The following is a 24,911-nucleotide window of genomic DNA, read 5'->3' as shown; positions in this document are numbered from 1 at the left end:
GAAAATCTTTCGTTCATAAGCTGTGCGCTTAGAAATTCATACCATCAATCGATTGGTTGCTTCCCTTTTCACGCATTGTTCGGCTTTGAGATGGTTGCCCATGCATCTTCATATGAGCTCCTTAAAAACTTAAGACTTTTAAATGAACCGGACGTAAGCCTGTCACGGGATGATCAGATGCGGTTGGTGAGAAAGGATCTGCGTAGACATATAAAAAAGCATTCGAAAGGAATCAAAAATAGTACAATCTTCGTGTTAGACATCAAACTTTCCAAGTAGGATAGGAGATTTTCAGGCGCAATTTCGCACAAAGCAATATAGAGAAGGCTAAAGTACGAGAAAAATTGGGAAACCACTACTATGTGCTAGAAGACATGCAAGAAAACTTGTTGGCACTTCTCATGCCAAGGACATTCGCACGTAGGTCAGTTCCATCTAATTCACTTCCAGATTTGGGCGAATTATCTGGTTTGTAATGGACCTTTACTGCCAATATTTTTATACCCTCCACCATAAGATGGGGGGTATACTAATTTCGTCATTCTGTTTGTAACTACTCGAAATATTCGTCTGAGACCCCATAAAGTATATATATTCTTGATCGTCGTGACATTTTATGTCGATCTAGCCATGTCCGTCCGTCTGTCCGTCCGTCCGTCCGTCCGTCCGTCCGTCCGTCTGTCTGTCGAAAGCACGCTAACTTCCGAAGAAGTAAAGCTAGCCGCTTGAAATTTTGCACAAATACTTCTTATTAGTGTAGGTCGGTTGGTATTGTAAATGGGCTATATCGGTCCATGTTTTGATATAGCTGCCATATAAACCGATCTTGGGTCTTGACTTCTTGAGCCTCTAGAGTGCGCAATTCTTATCCGATTGGAATGAAATTGTGCACGACGTGTTTTGTTATGATATCCAACAACTGTGCCAAGTATAGTTCAAATCGGTTCATAACCTGATATAGCTGCCATATAAACCGATCTTGGGTCTTGACTTCTTGAGCCTCTAGCGTGCGCAATTCTTATCCGATCAGAATGAAATTTTGCGCGACGTGTTTTGTTATGATATCTAACAACTGTGTCAAGTATGGTTTAAATCGGTCTATAACCTGATATAGCTGCCATATAAACCGATCTTGGGTCTTGACTTCTTGAGCCTCTAGAGTGCGCAATTCTTATCCGATTGGAATGGAATTTCGCACGACGTGTTTTGTTATTATATCCAACAACTGTGCCAAGTATGGTTCAAATCGGTCCATAACCTGATATAGCTGTCATATAAACCGATCTTGGGTCTTGACTTCTTGAGCCTCTAGAGGGCACAATTCTTATCCGATTTGAATGAATTTTTGCACGAAGTATTTCGTTATGATATCTAACAACTGTGCCAAGTATGGTTGAAATCGGTCCATAACCTGATATAGCTGTCATATAAACAGATCTGGGGATTTGACTTCTTGAGCTTCTAGAGGGCGCAATTCCTATCCGATTTGGCTAAAATTTGCATGACGTATTTTATTTTTACTTTCAACAACTGTGTCAAATAAGGTTCAAATCGGTTCATAACCTGATATAGCTGCCATATAAACCGATCTGGGATCTCTACTTCTTGACCCCTAGAGGTCGCAATTATTATCCGATATGCCTGAAATTTTGTACAACGGATCCTCTCATGACCATCAACAAACGTGTTTATTGTGGTCTGAATCGGTCTATAGCCCGATACAGATCGCATATAAATCGTTCTCTCTATTTTACTTCGTGAGCCCCAATGGGCGCAATTTTTATACGAATTGGCTGAAATTTTACACAGGTCTCCAACATATAATTTAATTGTGGTCCGAACCGGACCATATCTTGATATCGTTTTAATAGCAGAGCAACTCTTTTCTTATATCCTTTTTTGCCTAAGAAGAGATGCCGGGAAAGGAACTCGACAAATGCGATCCATGGTGGAGGGTATATAAGATTCGGCCCGGCCGAACTTAGCACGCTTTTACTTGTTTTTTTTTGCAATATGTGCACCTACACTTCATCATCGTTTTCTTAATTTATATACTATGTGGTAGTTATGGTAATTTTAACTTCCAAATTATAAAATTCCTTACTACATTACACGAACTTAATACTGTCTAAATGTGTTCAATAGTAGATCCTTGCTTTTTTCACCTAATCAGCCACTGGGACCAATGACATACCGATACACTTTGTTTTCGTTAATAACTCACCATTTCCAAACTGCAATTCTTAAATTTCATACCGATGCATTAACTCCAGCCAGCGCACCGAAAAAAATACATTTAATTATGTTTCTTGAATTTATTTTCAACTACTCACATTTATTTTTGGGTGTAGATTTGACTTTTTCAATTTCCATATGCAGCAGTATATGCCCCTTTGTTATCCACACAATCCAGAAATCTTTTATAATGTGTGTGATAATGCGTGTGTTATAATTGAAGTGAATTCTAAACTTGTAAACTTTTAAAAATTTCAAATATGATTATGATCATAATGTGATCAATTGTAGATTTTTTATTGGCAGACAAATGATTCATTGTTTAGAATAGCGAACGAATTAAAGAATCAAAAGACAGTTATAAGAAAGGCAGAAATCATTTTTTTCACACATTCTGCTTTGTGATGATGTTTTTTTACAGGGGCTTACATGCACAACCCACCAATGTTTACAAAGAAAGGGTGTGCTTATCTCTCACTCACTTGAATATTACAAGCAAGTATTCGGCCGGTCAAATTTGATGCATGGCTTGGGCATGTACAAACCATTTTTTTTTGAAGATTTTATTTTTATACCCTCCACTATAGGATGGGGGTATACTAATTTCGTCATTCCATTTGTAACTACTTGAAATATTCGTCTGAGACCCCATAAAGTATATATATTCTTGATTGTCATGACATTTTATGTCGATCTAGCCATGTATGTCCGTCTGTCTGTCTCTCGAAAGCACGCTAACTTCCGTAGGAGTAAAGCTCGCCGCTTGAAATTTTGCACAAATACTTCTTATTAGTGTAGGTCGGTTGGTATTGTAAATGGGGCATATGGGTCCATGTTTTGATATAGCTGCCATATAAACCGATCTTGGGTCTTGACTTCTTTAGCCTCAAGAGTGCGCAATTCTTATCCGATTGGAATGAAATTTTGCACGACATGTTTTGTTACGATATCCAATAACTGTGCCTTGACTTCTTGAGCCTCTAGAGGTAGCAATTATTATCCGATTCGCCTGAAATTTTGTACGACGGATCCTCTCTTGACCATCACCATACGTGTTTATTATGTCTGAATCGGTCTATAGCCCGATACAGCTCCCATATAAATCGATCTCTCTATTTTACTTCTTGAGCCCCCAAAGGGCGCAATTCTTATTCGAATTGGCTGACATTATACACAGGTCTCCACCATATAATTTAATTGTGGTCCAAACTGGACCATATCTTGATGTGGCTCTAATAGCAGAGCAAATCTTTTCTTATATCCTTTTGTGCCTAGGAAGAGATGCCGGGAAAAGAACTCGACAAATGCGATCCATGGTGGAGGGTATATAAAATTCGGCTCGGCCGAACTTAGCACGCTTTTACTTGTTTCTTATATCCGTTTTTGCCTAAGAAGAGATGCCGGGAAAAGAACTCGACAAATGTGATCCATGGTGGAGGGTATATATGATTCGGCCCAGCCGAACTTAGCACGCTTTTACTTGTTTTATTGTAATGTCTGAGTTAGAATCTGCCCAGCATTTCTTTATTTGTAGCATAGAAATTTAATGAAAGATTTTTGTTGCCAAGCCGAGATCTTTGATTGGTGGCAACAATGAAATTACCATTGCAATTGGTAACTAGTAATAGTGTTGGTTTTGACGTTTTCTTTGATGCCTTTTTTTATGCAAAGTGAACGCTAAAAGTTACAAAGCCAACTTAATAACTTCCTTTTACTTGCCAGCTGCGAAGGTGGAAAGATCCAATCGAATCTTGTTTAAACCATATTTTTTTCCGGTGCATCATCAAAGTTTTGTGATCAGTGATATAGTGAACTGTGGAAAATTTCAAAAGGAATTTATTTTTGACGCAATATTTTGTTTAAAGAAAGTGTAAAAGGTATGAATTTCTTTTCTGTAGAGGATATGCCAAATTTTCCTCACAGAGGTTATGTTTTTTTTAAAGATTTCCCCACTACATTTTGTGTACCCAGGAGAGATTTGGTCAGCTTTAGGATCGATTTTTCCTTGCCAGCTGCTTGAGGGATATACTGGCATATTGCAGTACATTTTCCCCGAAACTATTTGTGCCACGAAGTAAGGCATACAGCATACAACTTACGGACCACAAGACGACCAATTCTTTATACCAAGTTGCTTACGATCTGCACTGTTTGTCCAGTTGGACTGCATCAAACTTGGAGTTGTGATAACTAGTTATTTGTGTCACAAAGTCTTTATGTTATATTTTTTTTTGAACGAGCGGTACGCCTATGATCGGCACCGTGGATCCAGTTTGACTGCGTTACCTGAAAGGCAGCCACATTTCATTCATCAAAATGAACATACCATCACCGTTAATCTTATATCTAATTATTTATTTATTTATTCATTTGTGCCACAAAGTCTTTATGGAAGTCTTAAAGCCTTATTTTTTTTTTTTGAACGAGCGGTACGCCTATGATCGGCACCGTGGATCCAGTTTGACTGCGTTACCTGAAAGGCAGCCACATTTCATTCATCAAAATGAACATACCATCACCGTTAATCTTATATCTAATTATTTATTTATTTATTCATTTGTGCCACAAAGTCTTTATGCAAGTCTTAAAGCCTTATTTTTTTTTTTTTGAACGAGCGGTACGCCTATGATCGGCACCGTGGATCCAGTTTGACTGCGTTACCTGAAAGGCAGCCACATTTCATTCATCAAAATGAACATACCATCACCGTTAATCTTAAATCTAATTATTTATTTATTTATTCATATTACTATTATTTTTTTACTATTTTTTTTTGAGTGTAAAATTCTGAACATGTCTTTTTAAAAGACGGATTCTTTGATGTTGGGTTAGTTACAAGTTTTTGCAGAGTCAAAAGCAGAGACAATAGTTTTTATACCCTCCATCATAGGATGGGGGGTATACTAATTTCGTCATTCTGTTTGTAACTACTCGAATTATTCGTCTGAGACCCCATAAAGTATATATATTCTTGATCGTCGCGACATTTTATGTCGATCTAGTCGTCTGTCCGTCCGTCTGCCCGTCCGTCCGTCTGTCCGTCCGTCTGTCTGTCGAAAGCACGCTAACTTTCGAAGGAGTAAAGCTAGCCGCTTGAAATCTTGCACAAATACTTTTAATTAGTGTAGGTCGGTTGGTATTGCAAATGGGCCATATCGGTCCATGTTTTGATATAGCTGCCATATAAACCAATCTTGGGTCTTGATTTCTTGAGCCTCTATAGGGCGCAATTCTCATCCGATTTGACTGCAATTTTGCACATAGTGTTTAAGTATCCCTTCTAATAACTGTGCTAAATATGATTCAAATCGGTCCATAACCTGGTATAGCTGTCATATAAACCGATCTTGGGTCTTGAATTCTTGAGCCTCTAGAGGGCGCAATTCTCATCCGATTTAACTGAAATTTTGCACATAGTGTTTTAGTGTCACTTCTAACGACTGTGCTAAGTATGGTTCAAATCGGTTCATAACCTGGTATAGCTGTCATATAAACCGACCTTGGGTCTTGACTTCTTGAGCCTCTAGAGAGCGCAATTCTTACCCGATTGGAATGAAATTTTGCACGACGTGTTTTGTTATAATATCCAACAACTGTGCTAAGTATGATTCAATTCGGTTCATAACCTGATATAGCTGCCATATAAACCGATCTGGGATCTTGACCTCTTGAGCCTCTGGAGGTCGCAATTATTATCCGATTTGCCTGAAATTTTGTACAACGGATTATCTCATGACCATCAACATACGTGTTTATTATGGCTTAAATCGGTCTATAGCCCGATACAGCTCCCATATAAATCCATCTCTCTATTTTACTTCTTGACCCCCCAAAGGGCGCAATTCTTTTTCGAATTGGCTGACATTTTACACAGGTCTCCAACATATAATTTAATTGTGGTCTAAACCGGACCATATCTTGATATCGCTCTAATAGCAGAGCAAATCTTTTCTTATATCATTTTTTGCCTAAGAAGAGATGTCGGGAAAAGAACTTGACAAATGCGCTCCATGGTGGAGGGTATATAAGATTCGGCCCGGCCGAACTTAGCACGCTTTTACTTGTTTTTTTTTAATCTTGTCCACACGCAGCGATGACCATCACCCACTACATGGAGGAGGCCTTCTACGTGCAGTGGCATTGCTGTTAAGTTTTGTCTTTGCTATGTTTTTTTTTTACGAAAAGAAATATATGAAACTTTTGTCTCGCGCTCTTTTGTTGTCTTTTGTTGTGATAAACCATAATTACAAACAGTCATACAAACATCTAGTAACCAAAAGACTGTGAGAGATCGTAGGCGGCATCATATCTCTTTATTATGACACTTTTTGTCTTGTAACTCTACTGAGAGTAATTAGTATAACACTTACATTGTTATTTCATTTATGCCTCACACAGTTTTTGCATATTTTTGTACCCTCCACCATAGGATTGAGGGTATACTAATTTAGTCATTCCGTTTGTAACTACTCGAAATATTCGTCTGAGACCCCATAAAGTATATATATATTCTTGATCGTCGCAACATTTTATGTCGATCCAGCCATGTCCGTCCGTCTGTCTGTCGAAAGCACGCTTACTACCGAAGGAGTAAAGCTAGCCGCTTGAAATTTTGCACAAATACTTCTTATTAGTGTAGGTCGGTTGGTATTGTAAATGGGCCATATCGGTCCATGTTTTGATATAGCTGCCATAAAAACCGATCTTGGGTCTTGACTTCTTGAGCCTCTAGAGTGCGCAATTCTTATCCGATTTGAATGAAATTTCGCACGACGTGTTTTGTTATGATATCCAATAAGTGTGCCAAGTATGGTTTAAATCGGTTCATAACCTGATATAGGTTATATCCTTTTTTGCCTAAGAAGAGATGCCGGGGAAAGAACTCGACAAATGCGATCCATGGTGGAGGGTATATAAGATTCGGCCCGGCCGAACTTAGCAATATTTTTATTTTACAAAAATTCAAGACCCAAGATTGGTTTATATGGCAGCTATATCAAAACATGGACCGATATGGTCCATTTACAATATTTGTGCAAAATTGCTAGCGGCTAGCTTTACTCCTTCGGATGTTAGCGTGCTTTCGACAGACAGACAGACGGACGGACTGATGGACGGACAGACATGGCTAGATCGACATAAAATTTCACGAAGATCAAGAATATATATACTTTATGGGGTCTCCGACGAATATTTCGAGTAGTTACAATCAGAATGACGAAATTAGTATACCCCCATCCTATGGTGGAGGGTATAAAAATAGATTCTGAATTATTAATTATATTCAATAAATATTATTCTATGGAAAATATGAGATGTTTTCTTGTGCGAAACCATAGAGTAAAGGTATGGTGAGTATACTAGGGGTTTTCAATTGGAGTTGATAAAGATGTACAACTCACAATGACATCAGTGGGAGTTTAGTTCTAGTAGCCCATCAGTAAATACCTTTGCCTATTGCTAAAGTTATGTTTTTCTCTTAACTAGTTATGGGCGATTTCAGATAACTAGTTAGCTTGGCCCACCGTTTAGTTTCTGGATAGTAGCTTGTTTTTTTTAGATCCAAAAAAAGGAGTCTATAATAATTTGTGTAGTGGGAGAAAGGCTTTTATATGGAAGGACCGAATCTCCCCGCCCGACTGATGCTAGCTCTTCAATGGCTCCCGTAGTCCTCTCCGTATATCAGTATTAGTATGCCTCGAATTAGAATAAAACTTTGCATCATTTCCTTTCTTGGGACATTACATTACAACTGGGTTTCACCTTCTGCACGACGACTGTACGACTGGTTGTGCACTTGAAGCATTACCCTCGACTACTGTTGCTAAAGCACCAACACCTGCAATTGTGGTTCTACATTCATAGACCCAAGCAAACACTGTCTGCTGAATATAAGTAGTTAATTTCGTTGCTATTGTAGCAATAGTTATGCTATTACAGCAGTAGTACTGCTATTTCAGAGTAACAGGCTTACTGCTGAAAGGTCTGTTGTTTGCTGAAAATGACTGCTGCTTAATTATGAAGGGAATGTTAGAAGAAACAAACAAGAGCGTGCTCAGTTCTCAGCTCTTATATACACTCCACCATGGACGCATTTGTCCAGTTCTAAGCGCGGTATCTCTTTCTAGGCAAACAAAGAATATTGAATAAGAACTGCTATGGAGCTATATCAAGAAGCAAAATCGGGAGATAGGTTTATATGGCAGCTGTATCAAGCTATTGATCGATTCAGACCATATTAGACACGTATGTTGAGAAATGAGAGAAGCCGTTGTACAAAATTTCTGTCAAATCGGATGAGAATTGTGCCCTCTAGAGGCTCAAGAAGTCAAGATCCCAGATCGGTTAATATGGCAGCTGTATCAGGTTATGTAACGATTTGCGCCATACTTAGCACAGTTATTGGAATTTATAACAGAAAAACTCATGCAAAATTTCAGACTAATCGGATAAAAATTGCGCGCTCTATACTTAACACAGTTGTTGGAAGTAAAACCAAAACACTACGAGCAAAATTTCAGTCAAATCGGATGAGAATTGCGCCCTCTAGAGGCTCAAGAAGTCAAGACCTAAGATCGGTTTTTATGGCAGCTATATCAGGTTATGAACCGATTTGAACTATACTTACCGCAGTTGTTGGAAGTGATACCAAAATATCACGTTTAAAATTTCAGGCAAATCGGATGAGAATTGCGTCCTCTAGAGGCTCCAGAAATTAAGGGCCGATTTGGCCAATTTACAATGCAAACCGACCTATGCTAATAAAAAGTATTTGTGCAGAATTGTAAGCAGCTAGCTTGACTCCTTCGAAAATTAGCGTGCTTTCGACAGACGGACGGATATGGCAAGATCGACTTAAAATGACATGACGATGAAGAATATATATACCTTATGGGGCCTCAGACGCATATTTCGAGGTGTTACAAACAGAATGACGAAATTAGTATACCCCCATCCTATGGTGGAGGGTATCAAAATAGAACACATATGTAAATGTGTGTGGCAGTGGATGTTTATAATCACCACTGCAAGTATACCCCGCAACTTTTTCGCTCCTTTAAATTTAGATACAACAGGACATGTAAAAGGGCGTTAAGTTCGGCCCGGCCCGGATAGTCACCACTTCGAGTATATATGTAAACCACCTTTCGTCATAGTCCGGTGACAAAAGCATAATTTCTGCCCCAATAGCAGCTTCATCGAAATATGGTCCGATTTGGACCAAATTCGTCACGGATGTTGAGAGGTCTAATAAGTACAAGTATTTGTTAAATTTTGTAGAACAAAATATTGGTCTTTTTGGTAGCCATATCCAAATATAGCCGATCTGAACCATATACGACACGGATATCGAAAAGCCTAACAAAAGTCGCTAAGATCGGTCTATATGGCAGCTATATCCAAAACTAGACCGATCTGGGCCAAATTGCAGAAAGTTGTTCAGGAGCCTAACGTCTCAAATTTCGGCGAAATCGGACAATAAATGTGCCTTTTATGGGCCCAAAACATCATATGGAGAGATCGGTGTATATGGCAGCCATGAAAATGATTTTATCTTAAAAAAAAAAAAAACACACCATTTTAGTAAATCTTTAAAAATGATAAAATTTTATATTTATAATATTCTACAGACAGAATTTTGATCAGATCAGAACCAATTTAAAATTATTTTTCTTTAATGGACTATTAACGCAATTTTTTCTTAACAAATTTTAAAGAAATTTTTTCAGATTAATATTTTTAAAGACAAAACTTCATCACAATTTTTCCTTAAGACACAATTTTAATAATTCCGTGTAACATTCTCTTCAGCCCAGGCCGGCCTACGTCGAAATTAATTTTTTAAAGACAAAATTTCATTACTATTTTTCCTAAAGACAATATTTTAATAAAAAAATTTCTAAGGACTACATTTTAATGATTATTTTCTAAAGACTATATTTCAGTGAAAATATTGCTATATTTTATAAAGCCAACATTTTTTTTATTTTGCTATTCTGTCTTAAATAGAAACAAAAACAGAATAAAATATCACAAAATGAAATTTTTTCTATGTAAGGATAAAATCAATAAACATTTTTAATCAAATTCTAACCCACAATGCTTGACCCTCGATTTCCTTCTCCAATTTGGATGAAACTGCATATATTCATAATTTAGAGCATTTATATAGACGTAGTCACTTTTTTTAAACAAAAATTTAAAAAAAAAAAAAATTTTGAAATAATAATGTTTTTTTTGGTTTTCCTAAGCCCCAATGTATTTATAACAAAAAAAAATATATTTTATTATACTTATTTTATTTATTTTTTAATATAGAAACCATCGAATGCAACAAGACACTGATATATTGTAAATTCCAGAAATCACACTCCTAAGAATTTTAAGAAAACATTTTCGTTGTATATTTTTGTTTGATCTGAAATTTTGCACAGATTCTTTTTTTGTCCATAAGCAGGTTAAGTTCGAAGATGGGCTATATCGGACTATATCTTGATATAGCCCCCATATAGACCGATCCGCCGATTTAGGGTCTTAGGCCCATAAAATCCTCATTTATTATCCGATTTGGCTGAAATTTGGGACAGTGAGTTGCGTTGGGCCCTTCGACATCCTTCGTCAATTTGGCTCAGATCGGTCCAGATTTGGATATAGCTGCCATATAGACCGATCCTCCGATTTAGGGTCTTAGGCCCATAAAAGCCACATTTTATATCCGATTTGGATGAAATTTAGCACAGCGAGTTGTGTTAGACCCTTCAACATTCTTCGTCAATTTGGCCCAGATCGGTCCAGATTTGGATATAGCTGCCATATAGACCGATCCTCCGATTTATGGTCTTAGGCCCATAAAAGCCACATTTAATATCCGATTATGCTGAAATTTGGGACAGTGAGTTGTGTTGAGCCCTTCGACATCCTTCGTCAATTTGGCTCAGATCGGTTCAAACTTGGATATAGCTGCCATATAGACCGATCCTCCGATTTATGGTCTTAGGCCCATAAAAGCCACATTTATTATGCGATTTTGCTGAAATTTGGTACAGTGAGTTGCGTTGAGCCCTTCGACATCCTTCGTCAATTTGGCCCAGATCGGTTCAAATTTGGATATAGCTGCCATATAGACCGATCCTCCGATTTATGGTCTTAGGCCCATAAAAGCCACATTTATTATCCGATTTTACTGAAATTTGGGACAGTGATTTGCCTTAGGCCCTTCGACATCTTTCTTCTGTTTGGCCCTGATCGGTTCAGATTTGGATATAGCTGCCATATAGACCGATCTCTCGATTTAAGGTTTTGGGCCCATAAAAAGCGCATATATTGTCCGATGTCGCCGAAATTTGGGACAATGATTTGTGTTGGGCCCTTCGATATTTGTCTTCAATTTGGCTCAGATCGGTCCAGATTTGGATATAGCTGCCATATAGACCGATCTCTCGGTTGAACAATGACATGTACTTATAAGCATTTGGTCTAAATCGGATGATATCTATAGAGCTGCTATGGGGCATAAGGTATGCATTTTCACTGGATTTTGACGAAATGTGGTTCACATATATACCCGAGGTGGTGGGTATCCAAAGTTCGGTCCGGCCGAACTTAACGCCTTCTTACTTGTTTTTTGAAATGTTTAACATTTATAGTTGCCAAATTTTTTCAATATGTTTGCATAAAATTTTATGGAAATAAAAGTCATTTAATATCTATTGGCAATAACCTGTTAAAATCATAAAACTAGTTTGATAACAAATTGAAATGAGCGCAAAAGAAATAATTTAATCAAAGTACAGAAGCTGATTCGCCACATTTTGAATGCTTTGAGAGATAAGGATCGGCCTAATAATAGTGTGTTCGCAAGCAGTACAAAGTTTAGCTCTGACTTTAACCAAATGTCACGGCCTATGGGTCAGTTTCACCCAGTGGCGACTAAAGTTTCAAAAAAAGTTGGAGGTATCCTTACCAATTTCACAGTAACTGAATACTTTTGGCAAATTTCGATTTTGAAAAATTGTGGGGTGGGCCCCCTCAAAATAAAATCATGGCTACGTCCCTGATGGCAGCTATATCTAAATCTGAACCGATCTAGGCCAAATTGAAGAGGGCTGTCAAAGGGCCTAACGCAAATTCCTGTCCAAATTTTGGCGAAATCAGGTAATAATGGCCTCAAAACCTTAAATCGAGAGATCGGTCTATATGGCAGCTATATCCAACTCTGGACCGATCTGTGCCATATTGCAAAAATATGTCGAGGGGACAATAAATGCGCCTTTTATGGACCCAAAATCTTAAATCGGAGATCGGTCTATATGATAGCTATATTCAAATCTGGACCGATCTGGTCCAAATCGCAAACAGATGTCAAAGAACCTAACGCAACTCACTGTCCCAAATTCTGGCAAAATCGTAACATAACACCGCATGCACAAATTCAGTCAAATCGGACAAAAATTGCGGCTTGTAAGGACTCAAGAAGTAAAATCGGGAGATCGGTTTATATTGGAGCTATATCAAGTTATAGGCCTATTCGGACCATACTGGACACAGTTATTGGATGTCGTAACAGAATACTACATGCAAAATTTCAGTCGAATCGGACGAAAATTGCTGTTAGTAAGGGCTTAAGAAGTCATGGATAGATCGACTCAGAACGTCGAGACAATCAAGAATATATACACTTTATGGGGTCTAAGACGAATATTTCGAGATATTACAAACGGAATGGCTAGATTAGTTTACCCTTATCCTATGGTGGTGGGTATGAAAACCAGTTAGATTAGGTTGAAAAGACGGTGTAGATATTAATCCGCCCCATGCCATTATGGACATACACATAAGCCAGTAATCGGCTTGTTGAGCGCTCTAAAGACAAAAAAGTAACCTCAAAAAAGATTTTTTTACTCTCCACCAGAGGATGGGGGTGTACTAATTTCGTCATTCTGTTTGTAACTCCTCGAAATATTCCTCTGACACCCCATAAAGTATATATATTCTTGATCGTCATGTCATTCTAAGTCGATCTAGCCATGTCCGTCCGTCCGTTTGTCGAAAGCACGCTATTTTCCGAAGGAGTAAAGCTAGCCGCTTGAAATTTTGCACGAATACTTCTTAGTAGTGTAGGTCGGTTGGGATTGTAAATGGGCCATATCGGTCTATGTTTTGATATAGCTACCCTATAAACTTATCTTGGATCTTGAGTTCTTGAGTCTCTAGGGGGCGCAATTTTTATCCGATTTGACTGAAATTTTGCATGAAGTGTTTTGTTATGATTTTCAACAAATGTTTTTAGTGTGGTTTAAATCGGTCCATATAAACCGATCTGGGTTCTTGATTTCTTAAGCGTCTATAGGACGCAATTCTTATCCGATTTGGCTGAAGTTTTACATGAGGTGTTTCGTTATGACTTTTAACAACTGTGTCAAATATGGTTCAAATAGATCCATAATCTGATATAGCTGCCACATAAACCGATTTAGAATCTTGACTTCTTGAGGCACTAGAGAGTGCAATGCTTATCCGACTTGGCTGAAATTTTTCAAGAAGAGTTTTTTATGACTTCCAACAACTATGGGTTTAATTGGATCACGACCTGATATTGCTCCCATATAAACCGATCTGGGATCTTGACTTCTTGAGCATCTAGAGGTCGCAATTATTATCTAAAATTTTGTACAACGGCTTCTCTCGTGAACTTCAACATACGTGTCAATTATGGTCGAATCGGTCTATAGTCTGATACAGCTCCCTCAATTTTACTTCTTAAGCCCCTTTAGGGCGCAATTTTTATTCGAATTGGCTGAAATTCTATTATGGTCCGAATCAGATGATAACTTGATATTATAGCTCCAATATCATTACAATTATTTTTAAATTAGGAAAACTGTGCTACTTACAAAATCCTTAATGGTTTTCCATACCAATCCCCGAAGTTGGTTCATGTCTGGTATCGTGTCCCCACCTAAGTAACGGTGTCTTTTAGCCGCGAAAGCCAGGCAATGACATATGACTATCATTTGCCGCACTGATTTTGCATACGTGAGCTCATGGTCCTATGTGTCCGGTGATGACACCAAAAGCTATACTGACCTCCTTACTTCCTTTCAGTAATAGCCTCGTCCTATCACGATCCATAACACCCCATAGGATTTTCCGTCCTACCGACTGTTTCACAGTGTTACATGCTCGTCCACCTGAAAGTCTTTGGGTTAACCAAGTTTATCGATGGCAGTTTTCTGGTCTTTACTGCCAAATCGTTTGCCCTTTCATTCCTCCTTACTCTGTTATGGCCCGGCAACCAAAAGATGCGAATTGTGCCATCCTCAGAGAAGGCGTTAATCTCCTTCTTACACTGCAAAGCTGTTTGTGACATTACCCTCCTGGTTGTTATTGCTTATGGCAATTTTACTGTCCGTAAAGATGTTCACACTCGAATTGCTCGTGTAAGCACCACACCACCGCACGCATTACTGGATCGCCCGGATCTCCGCCTGCAAGACCGTATTACGGTTAGGCAGTCTAAAACAGATCTAAGTCGCCGGGTTCTCAAAGTAGACCCCCAGGCCCACTCTGTCCCTCAATAGTAGGTATTGGTCTAATCACGATTCTGTAGAGCCAGTGGACTATCCTCGGATTCAGGCCCCATTTCGAGCCTACATAGTGCCCAACATCTGTAAGTCTTCCCTGTACGCTCCTGAATGTGACACTTCCAATGCAGTATCCTCTCCAAGATCACTTCTAAGTATTTGACCTTGTCAGATATTTAACTCGTTTAATTGAGGAAACGTGATGCGTCAAATTGGGCCACCTTCGTCATCCTAGTAATCAGCCATATTTCTATCTTCTCTAGGTTAACATTGAGAACCCTGGGTCTAGCACAGCCCATTCGGCACTTCTGCATAGCTGGTTCGGATCCTTATCCCTAAGAAGTATTATATCATCGGTTCAAACAGGTTCAATTCCCTCCTCAGTCAGCATCCGTAATAGGTTATTTATGGTGGTCACCCAAAGGAGAGGCGATAAAATGCCCCCCTGTGGCGTGCCCTGTGCCACTTTCTCCCTTATATTTATGTCATGGGACCCGTTATTTATCGACCTGTTCCTTAGCATATGGTTTATGCGGTCCCTAAGGACCCGGTCCACCCAGTACTGGTCTAAGGATTGTATCCATGTGTCGGTCCGCGCATTATTAAACGCCCCCTCGATGCCAATTCAAACCGCCAATGTGTACGTCTTGGCATCGAAGGATTCTTCTTTTTTGTGCACACCTCGCGCAGGGCAGTCTCCACCGACTTTCCTTTGATATGCCAATGTTGTTTGCATATAAGGAGTTCGCTGCATGTCCTGCTCTTTATCATGGTATCCACAATGCGTTCCATGGTTTTGAGTAGAAAGGATGTAAGGCTTATGGGCCTGTAGGCCGTATGTACGTGTCGCATAACTTACCTTGCCGGGCTTGGGTATAAATACCACCCTTCGCAGGCTTTTGGAATATATGCAATTCCTAGACACGCTGTGAAATTAGTGGCCGGAGGAGGCGCCAGATAGTCAGTCTCCTTTTTTATACACGTCGCAATCGGGACACACATCCTAGACATTGGCATCAATCTTCGCTCTGTAGGAGTTTTGGGGTTGGATCTACCGGATCGTAGTTGAGTCAGGACTATTATGTTTCGCCGGGGAAGCTAATTTCTTCAGGTTAAATGGGTTAATGGAAGGACAACATTCACCCAACAGCTATTCACAACATCTCAAACCGTGTCTGCATGATTGCTGTTTTGACCAATTTAATTACGAGGTTCTTGTAGCTCTGAACCTCTCACTCTAGATTAAGAAGATCCACCTTGAGGCTTTTGGACGGTGGATATCTATCCACAAGATAATGATTAAGATGGTCCCTGCAATAACATCCCAGAATGTATTGTTTAGACAGCATGTAGTTATGTCTTCACACGAATACGATCTCTGTCTACTGATGGATATGGTCCACGTGAGAATGACAGATCTGTGTATCCCAATACTGGCGCTGCATAACTTACCACAGTTCGGTCAATTGCTTTGTACGTGGTCAACAAGGTTTCTTTGACAGCATGTGATGAGTATTTTAAGAAACTTGATGGTCGAAATCGTTACTCCATCGACTACCACATTCAGCTCATCATTCACCTCACGCGTATTTGTAATGAAAATTGTGGCTAAAGATTTAATGGCAGATATCTTCAAATCTCTTGCAACGAAATTATAGAAAAGTTCGTTAAAGAAGACGTTTAACCTATGGCAGATGCCAACAATGGGTGGGAGGCCCGATCCACATATGATACGATCTCTATGCCGTCTGGAGGGGGTGGAAAAGAGGATAGGTAGTGGTTAAATAGTGCCGGAGATATCACCGCACCTTGGGATACTCCCTCAGACGAATGGAAAAATTCCAACGAGGCTCGGAAAAGGTAGTTTCTGAAACGTCTTGACTACTGGTGTGCGAAAAGAGGTCGCCCTCTTCGAATCCCCCTTGCTCGGGTCCTCTCCAGGCTTCAGTAGCGGAATCAAACTGTCCATTTTCCAGATATCGGTTACTATCACAGTGTTCAGACATATGTTGAGGAAAGTTGCCAGGTACTCGACTCCAGGCTGGTCCAAATTCTTCAGCATCAGTGTTGAGATTCCGCCGGGACCCAACGCCTTTAATTGCTTGGTGCCATGGTTGATATTTGTAACTTCGTCCACTGTAAATTGTGATAGTTGTCCATCTGTGTGTGGTGCGTACTAGCAGTGTGTTGTGTTATATCTTTTGTCTGCTTGATTCTGTTGAATATTCCAGATCCAGCAACTCAGTGACTAAGATGGGTATTGAAGGGCATTAGTTCGGAAGTCTCAGCCGGAGAGGCTTTCAAAAGTCTCAGTTTTCATCAGCTTGGGCTAAATTTTTTTATGTAAAGTACATGTTCTTACTTAATTGTACATAATGTAAAAGCAATAAGTCCACTTATGCCCTCGAAAAACCATACAAAATCTCCCCTTGGGAGGTTTTGAGGTCCTTTAGATATCAATTAATGTACTAATGCACGCTAACTTTCGAAGGAGTAAAACTAGCCGCTTGGAATTTTGCACAAAATACTTCTTATTAATGTAGGTCAGTTGGGATTGTAAAGTGGCCATATCGGTCCATGTTTTAATATAGCTGCCATCTAAACCGATCTTGGGTCTCTAGAGGGCGAAATTCTAGTCCGATTTGACTGAAATTTACTTAGCGCAGTTTAGCTGCCATATAAACCGATCTTGGGTCTTGACTCCTTGAGCCTCTAGAGTGCGCAATTCTTACCCGATTGGAATGAAATGCACAACGTGTTTTGTTATGTATGGAATTGAATGTTGAATATTGTAAAGGGTGATTTTTTTGAGGTTAGGATTTTCATGCATTAGTATTTGACAGATCACGTGGGATTTCAGACATGGTGTCAAAGAGAAAGATGCTCAGTATGCTTTGACATTTCATCATGAATAGACTTACTAACGAGCAACGCTTGCAAATCATTGAATTTTATTACCAAAATCAGTGTTCGGTTCGAAATGTGTTCATTCACCGTAACGTTGCGTCCAACATTTGCATTTGCATTTTTCGGGATGCATGGGCAGTTCTTGAACGGCTTCTGGTTGCTCTTCACTCCAAATGCGGCAATTTTGCTTATTTACATAGCCATTCAACCAGAAATGAGCCTCATCGCTGAACAAAATTTGTCAAAATTTGAACACATTTCGAACCGAACACTGATTTTGGTAATAAAATTCAATGATTTGCAAGCGTTGCTCGTTAGTAAGTCTATTCATGATGAAATGTCAAAGCATACTGAGCATCTTTCTCTTTGACACCATGTCTGAAATCCCACGTGATCTGTCAAATACTAATGCATAAAAATCCTAACCTCAAAAAAATCACCCTTTAGAAGCCATTGTGTAATATTTCAGTTCATTCGGATAAGAATTGCGTCTTGTAGGGGCTCAACAAGCAAAATCGGGAGGTAGGTTTATATGGGAGCTGTATCAAGCAATTGATCGATTCAGACCATATTGAACACGCATGTTGAAGGTCATGAGAGAAGCTCTTATACAAAATTTCTTCCCAATCGGATATGACAGCTAAATCAGGTTATGTACAGATTTGCACCATACTTGCGCCATAATACTTAGTACAGTTATTGAAAGTCATAACAAAACACTTCGTGCAAAATTTCAGCCAAATCGGATGAGAATTGCGCGCTATATGGGCTCAAGAAGTCAAGATCCAAGATCGGTTTATATGACAGCTATACCAGATTTGAATCATACTTGAAAGTGACACCAGAACACTACGTGCAAAATTTCAGTCAAATCGGACGAGAATTTCGCCCTATAGAGGCTCGCCTATGACGCTGAACGCCTGAGTTCGAATCCTTGCGTGTTTCGAACTCAGGTGTACCTCACAAATGGCGCCTTCAAGTGCAGGCACAAATAAAAACTCCTACAGAAGTGTCGCACTGCGGGTCGCCGTTCAGACTTTGCTATACAAAAGAGGCACTTTTATCATTGAGCTTAAAAACTTAGATCGGATAGCACTCACTGGTATATACAGACAAGTATGTCTGCTGATATCAGCTAGCACTGCCTGCTAATATTAAAATAAACATTTTCAACTTCTGAATGCAACCATAAAAAAATTTTGAATTTCTAAACATATGTTGTACTTTTATTTGCTTTAATTGGCTATGACAGAATATTTGCCCCATTAGCCGAACTCAGAAAAGCGTTCCAAGCGCCTCGATCTTCTGCGATCCTTCTATATTCTCCGACACCAAGTTTCGACGTGTCACTCACCAATTGATCTTTCGGTTCGGATCATCGGGCTTTTGGCCGCCCCGGTTGGCGCGTAAACATCTATTATAGAATTAGCTTAATACAAGTTTTTAAGCGTAATTTTTTGTTTAAAATTATAAATGTGATTGAAGAAGTTAGTTTGTCTGTTTTTTTTAAATCGCTAAGAAATTTGCAAATTGTAAAATATTAAAAAAAGGTGTTGCATTATATGCCCTTAAACTATAATAAAAGATGAAACGTAAACAATTTTTAAGTGTTTATGAAATTTTTAGGTAATTTTTCATTTTTCACCTTCTGAAAACAGCAGAAAATGTTTACTGTTTAAGCAAAGAATTACTGCTGACCCACTTACTGTTGCTACAGTAAACAATTAAGCTGTTCTTAGCTAACAAATTTCTCTGAGTGTATGTGAGAAGTTCTTGAATGTTCTTTGATGGAATGTTCATGGGCAAATTTGCATTGCACAAGAGAAACCATTGTTTACCATGACAAATGCGAGCTCCCACCAAGGATGATAATTTTTATACTTTAGTACTTTTTTTGACGACTTTTTAAACATCAAGTACCACGGTAGCCTCGCGACTCATTTGATACTTTTTCGGTAATAACCATACTTTATTATATGTATACGAAAACTCAAGAAAGGAGAATTTTAATTCTATGATTGACATTACTTATCCCAAAATTGCAAATACACCCATGAACATTCCATTAAGGAACAGCGGAGATACTTCTCTCATCTCATGGCTTGCTGCCATTCGAACAGAATTGATTACCTACGGCAAATACCTCAAAAGTTTCATCAGCGCTAGGAGAGGATAACCACCGGTGAAGTTTGTTCCTATGTTCTTGTCGAGATTTGAACCAAGCCGTTCAGCATCAAAGGCGGATATCCAAAACTCATTACTTAAGTATTTCCTAAATATCATTAAAGATACATACCTAGGAATCTTGTATAAAAGAGTTTATAGTTTGAATCAAATTGCACTCATAGATATGAAAGAAGTCTCTCCCGTGTTTTTTAAAGGAATTTTTGTGGCCAATGTACGCGTACATTATACCCGCGCGGACTAACCTGCACTCAGAAATGCTGTTGAAGCGTTCAATAACCATGTTTTGGATGTGTCTTATGGTGATTTCGATTGTGAAAAAAAGTGCAGCATTTTTTCGACATGTTGCACTGAGATCGAAATTTTGTGTTCGATTCTCCAAAAAAGTGTAACCCCACCACCGGGTAAATGTTCGTTTGTAATGGTGTTGCCCACTGAAAGTGAAAAAATGCTGCATTTTCTACACCGTGGCTAGGCTAGGATGGAGAATGCCGCACTTTAAATCAGCTGCTATCATCTCATGTGCATGCCACCGTTCAAGCAAATTTTGGTTGAAAAGAAGAAGAAGAAAACAATTTGTAGAATATTTGGCAAAATATTAAAAAGAAATACATAAAAAAAGGAAAAAGTAATCGCGTTTTATTTAGCTAACGGCATATTAGATGCATTGCTACATTTTACAGCATTATTTGGTTGAAATTACAATATACGGGCATATTAACATGTTCGATTGAAAATGTAAAAAGTGTAAAACTATGAGAGGGATAAGGCAGCATTCCCAAAATGTTGTCCCGTATAAGTGTAACATTAGTGTAACATTTTTTTTCAGAATCGAAATCACCATTAATCGTGGTGGGAAAAAATGATTCGACAGTTGGTTTGAGCGTATACAAAGGTGTATAAACCATGCTGAAGGATACTTCGAGAAGCAATAAAACCATTTTTGATGATTAGGCCAGACATTTATACAGGAGCCCTTGTAATAATAAGGTTCCTTATTAATGAGCCAATAATATAGGCCTTGGATCGGCCTCATTCCTTAGTGAAATGTTCTCTCAGTTCCTTAGTGAAATGTTCGCGGAAAAGGTCTAATTTTGTTTTAATCGATATCCTAATTTGACATCTTGAGCACCTGGATTTATGCTTCCAACTTTATCGTCAAACAATTGCTTAAAGCCTAGCAACAACAACAAAGTTTCTACAATAAAATCAATCACTTTTCGGTTTCCAATTCATTTATTTATATTTTCTTTTATTTTGTTTCTCTAAGAACAAATGGGATAAGAAGTCTTAGTAGCTACACATTTCTCCATGCCGGCATCAAAGTATAAGCCTTCCTCACATTCTAGGGCTGGCCCAATGGTATAACCATTTTCGCATTGGTAATAGTGTTGGCAACCGGGTATGGGAGCCAACTCAAAGCCACTAGTACGCCCATCGCAACGATCTTCGTCACAGTGAATAGTGTTACGATCACGGCACACCTCCAGTTCTGCATCGAAAAAGTAGCCATTTGAGCATTTACCCCAGTCGGGGTTGGTATCTGGAATGCCAGAGCCCAAGTCCTTGCAATAGAAATAGCCACTACAGGTGGCCTGATCACTTACGAAATGATCACGTATCGCTAATTTGGCATTACCACACACATCTAGCGGCAATGGGTGTTTATAACAGTCCACCTGAGCCTTGGCTATGCATTCACCACTTTGCTTCTCATAGTAGGTGCCCGTGGGACATTCACCAGTTTGCTGCTTCTGGCTCTTGTCGCAGTAGAAGTATTTGTGGCAATTGAATTCATCCCAAAACTTTTGATCTTTGGGGGAGATGTTGCAAATGTCATATACCATGTCGCATACAAAGCCTGTGGGTTTGTATTGGCATCGCTGCACCTCTGCATTGAAGATTTGGCCAGTGGGACAGCTGCCGGTCGACAGTTGGGTCTTGCCATCACATTGGGCCCAATCAATGCAATTTCTTTTGCCAGCCACCCAGGTGGGAGAATTTTTGACACAAGGCGTGGAACAATAGGCATCGCTAACCGAAGCACATTTATTGGTCTCCAATTTGTAGCCCTGGCTTCCTTCGCAGGTGGTAGGTCCCGGAGTGCTGACGCCATTCATACACTTTATGGTTTCTTGACAGCTACCAGGTTTGCGAAGAATAGCCCCATCGGGAAATAGAGAGCACACATCCTCTTTGGACTCCAGGGCCCATTTTGTGGCTTGGCTGCGTTGCCAAAGAATACCCAAGAGCAGGGTGACGAATAAATATCCTTAAAGAGATAATAATAATCCATAGCTCATCTCTCTCACTGAGAATTGATTAAAAGTTCGATCACCCTTACCTAGTTTCATGTTTCCGCTAAACAGTATAGCAGTGCGCGACTGAAAATCGAAGACTAACTTCAATTGATAGAACTTTTAACATTCTTTATAGACATTTACCCTCCTCCTAAATACGGGCGTCATATTTTGTGGCATTTTATCTCTTTATCTCCTCGGTAAAGAAAATATTTATAGCACTGATGTAGCGATTTTAAATTTATGTCATTTATTATTAATTTGGACTATCCAATGATTAGGTGCAAGTAAATATTTTTCTGTGTGGCTCCTTTGATAAGAAGGAAATTTTTTGGTCATATGAGGCGGTTCGGCATGTTTAAGTTTCTTCATCTGACGAAGTAGGTATGGTAACTAAGGCAAGGGCATTTGATTATACTGAAAAGACGCTATGCGGAAGGGGGATGGAGGCTTGACGTCTACCTGTCTGTACTTACTTCAAATTGCAGGCCATGTCTTTGTCAAATTGTACTTACTACCATACTCATAACATATTAAAAATGTCTATTAGAATTTTTCCAAGGTATATAAATTGTGTGTTGGAAATTCCAACAGAATTCAAATTAGAACCAGTAAGGAAGGGTAAAAGTCGGGTGGTGACGACTGCATAATACCCTACATCTACCCTACTTATAGTACAAGTGGGACTCACTTTACTTTGATTGGCTATGACGGAATATTTGTTCCTCTAGCCGAACGTAGAATAGCGTTCCAAGCGCCTCGATCTTCTGCGCTCATTCTAAAATATCTGACACCAAGTTTCGATATGTCTCCCACCACTTGATCTTTCCATCGGGCTTTTGGTCTTCCCGGTTTGGGTGTACCACCGCGTTTGCCTTTAAAAGACTTCTATGCTGGAGCTTCTTCATCCATTCTGACAACATGACTAGCCAACGCAGCCGTTGTATTTTGATGCGTGTAACTACTATGTGGGAGCTACATATATCCAATTCTGCACGAATTTTGATGGACCTCAGCGAACAAATATGTTCAAACTTAATAACTGACAAACATATATATGGGAGCTATATCTAATTCTGAAACGATTTCGAGCAAACTTCGCAGATAATGTGAAAGTCGTCGAGGAAAGCGTTGTGCAAAATTTTGGCAAGATTGGTCAAACAATGCGCTTGCAGTGGCTCTTAGGGTGAAATTCTAGAGATATTCATATATGACAGCTATATCTAAATCTGGGCTAATTTCTATGAAAATCACCAGTAATATCGAAAGTCATAAGAAAATCTTTCCTGAAAATGTTCGAGAGAATCGGTTAAAAAATGAGCACTTTCCAGATCTCGGAGATGGGTGGTGCGATTTAAGCGAAATTTTGTGTGCTCTCATATAGTACCCTAAGAATTAAAATTTGGTATCCAAATTCCGGATGGGGTACCTAGGGCGGCCGCCCCACCCTAAAACCTACCAAACATATACTTAGACCAATCACGACAATATGGGACTCAAATGAAAGGTATTTAGGATATGAAAACGTATCTGATATCCATTTGTCGAACCAAGTGCTAGGGGGACCACCCCAACCCCCAAAACACCCCTAAATCGGACATATTTACCGACTATGGCTATATGGGACTCAAATGAAAGGTATTTGCGAGTATAATACGAATCTGATATCCAATTGTGGGACCACGTTTCTGGGGGTCCACCCTTTCCCAAAACACCCCCCAAATAGGACTTATTTACTGACCATGGGAATATGGGGCTTAAATAAAAGGTATTTGAGTGTAGAATTAGAATCTGATATCCAAATATGAGACCAAGTGTTTGGGGGGCCGCCTCTCCCAAAAACCTCCCCCCAAAGGGGACACATTTCCGACCATAGCCACATGGGGCTCAAATGAAAGGTCTTTGGGAGTAAAGCACAAATCTGATATCAAAATTCGGGAAGAGTGTCTATGGGGCCACCCCACCCCCGCAACACCACCCAACCCCCAAAACACCCCTAAATCGGACATATTAACCGATCATGGCAATATGGGACTCAAATGAAAGGTATTAGCGAGTAGAAAACGAATCTGATATCCAAATATGGGACCACGTTTCTGGGGGGTGGACCCTTTCCCCAAAACACCCCCCAAACAGGACTTATTGGGTTGCCCAAAAAGTAATTGTCGGTAATATGGTAGTAATATAGTCGGCGTGGACAAATTTTTTCAACGGCTTGTGACTCTGTAATTGCATTCTTTCTTCTGTCAGTTATCAGCTGTTACTTTTAGCTTGCTTTAGAAAAAAAGTGCGCGAAATTTTGTTTACATTTGTTTGTTTGGCGTCAATTTTAATATGGGTACCACATGTATTGAAAGAAATTCATTTAACAAACCGAATCAACGCTTGTGATATGCACCTTAAACGCAATGAATTCGATCCGTTTTTAAAACGAATCATAACTGGAGATGAAAAATGGATTGTTTACAACAACGTTAGTCGAAAACGATCATGGTCCAAGCATGGTGAACCAGCTCAAACCATTTCAAAGGCTGATATCCACCAAAAGAAGGTTATGCTGTCTGTTTGGTGGGATTGGAAGGGTGTGGTATATTTTGAGCTGCTTCCAAGGAACCAAACGATTAATTCGGATGTTTACTGTCAACAATTGGACAAATTGAATACAGCCATCAAGGAGAAGCGACCAGAATTGGTCAATCGT

General features: G+C 39.3%; 1 protein-coding gene across 1 annotated transcript; it reads right to left on the bottom strand.

Moving 5' to 3' along the window:
• Positions 1 to 21,159: 21,159 nt before the first annotated feature.
• LOC106095204 (peritrophin-48) lies at positions 21,160 to 22,471 on the bottom strand. The gene is made up of 3 exons (XM_013262449.2): positions 22,355 to 22,471; positions 22,255 to 22,294; positions 21,160 to 22,182 (listed from the first exon to the last, which is right to left on the bottom strand). Exons 1-3 carry the CDS (start codon positions 22,388 to 22,390, stop codon positions 21,176 to 21,178), a joined length of 1,083 nt encoding a protein of 360 aa, XP_013117903.2. The 5' UTR covers positions 22,391 to 22,471; the 3' UTR covers positions 21,160 to 21,175.
• Between the last annotated feature and the right edge of the window lie 2,440 nt (positions 22,472 to 24,911).

Source organism: Stomoxys calcitrans, chromosome 1 (genome assembly GCF_963082655.1).
Source record: "Stomoxys calcitrans chromosome 1, idStoCalc2.1, whole genome shotgun sequence".
NCBI lineage: Eukaryota > Metazoa > Arthropoda > Insecta > Diptera > Muscidae > Stomoxys > Stomoxys calcitrans.
The sequence above is the reverse complement of the archived record's forward strand: the minus strand, read 5'-3'. Positions and strand labels throughout refer to the sequence as shown.

Excerpts from the sequence above, each read along its gene's own strand:
- LOC106095204 (XM_013262449.2), bottom strand. The coding sequence starts at position 22,390 with ATGCCACAAAATATGACGCCCGTATTTAGGAGGAGG. Across the intron at positions 22,295-22,354 it reads CGCCCGTATTTAGGAGGAGG|TCGCGCACTGCTATACTGTT; the intron begins GTAAATGTCTAT and ends TTCGATTTTCAG. Across the intron at positions 22,183-22,254 it reads TAGCGGAAACATGAAACTAG|GATATTTATTCGTCACCCTG; the intron begins GTAAGGGTGATC and ends TATCTCTTTAAG.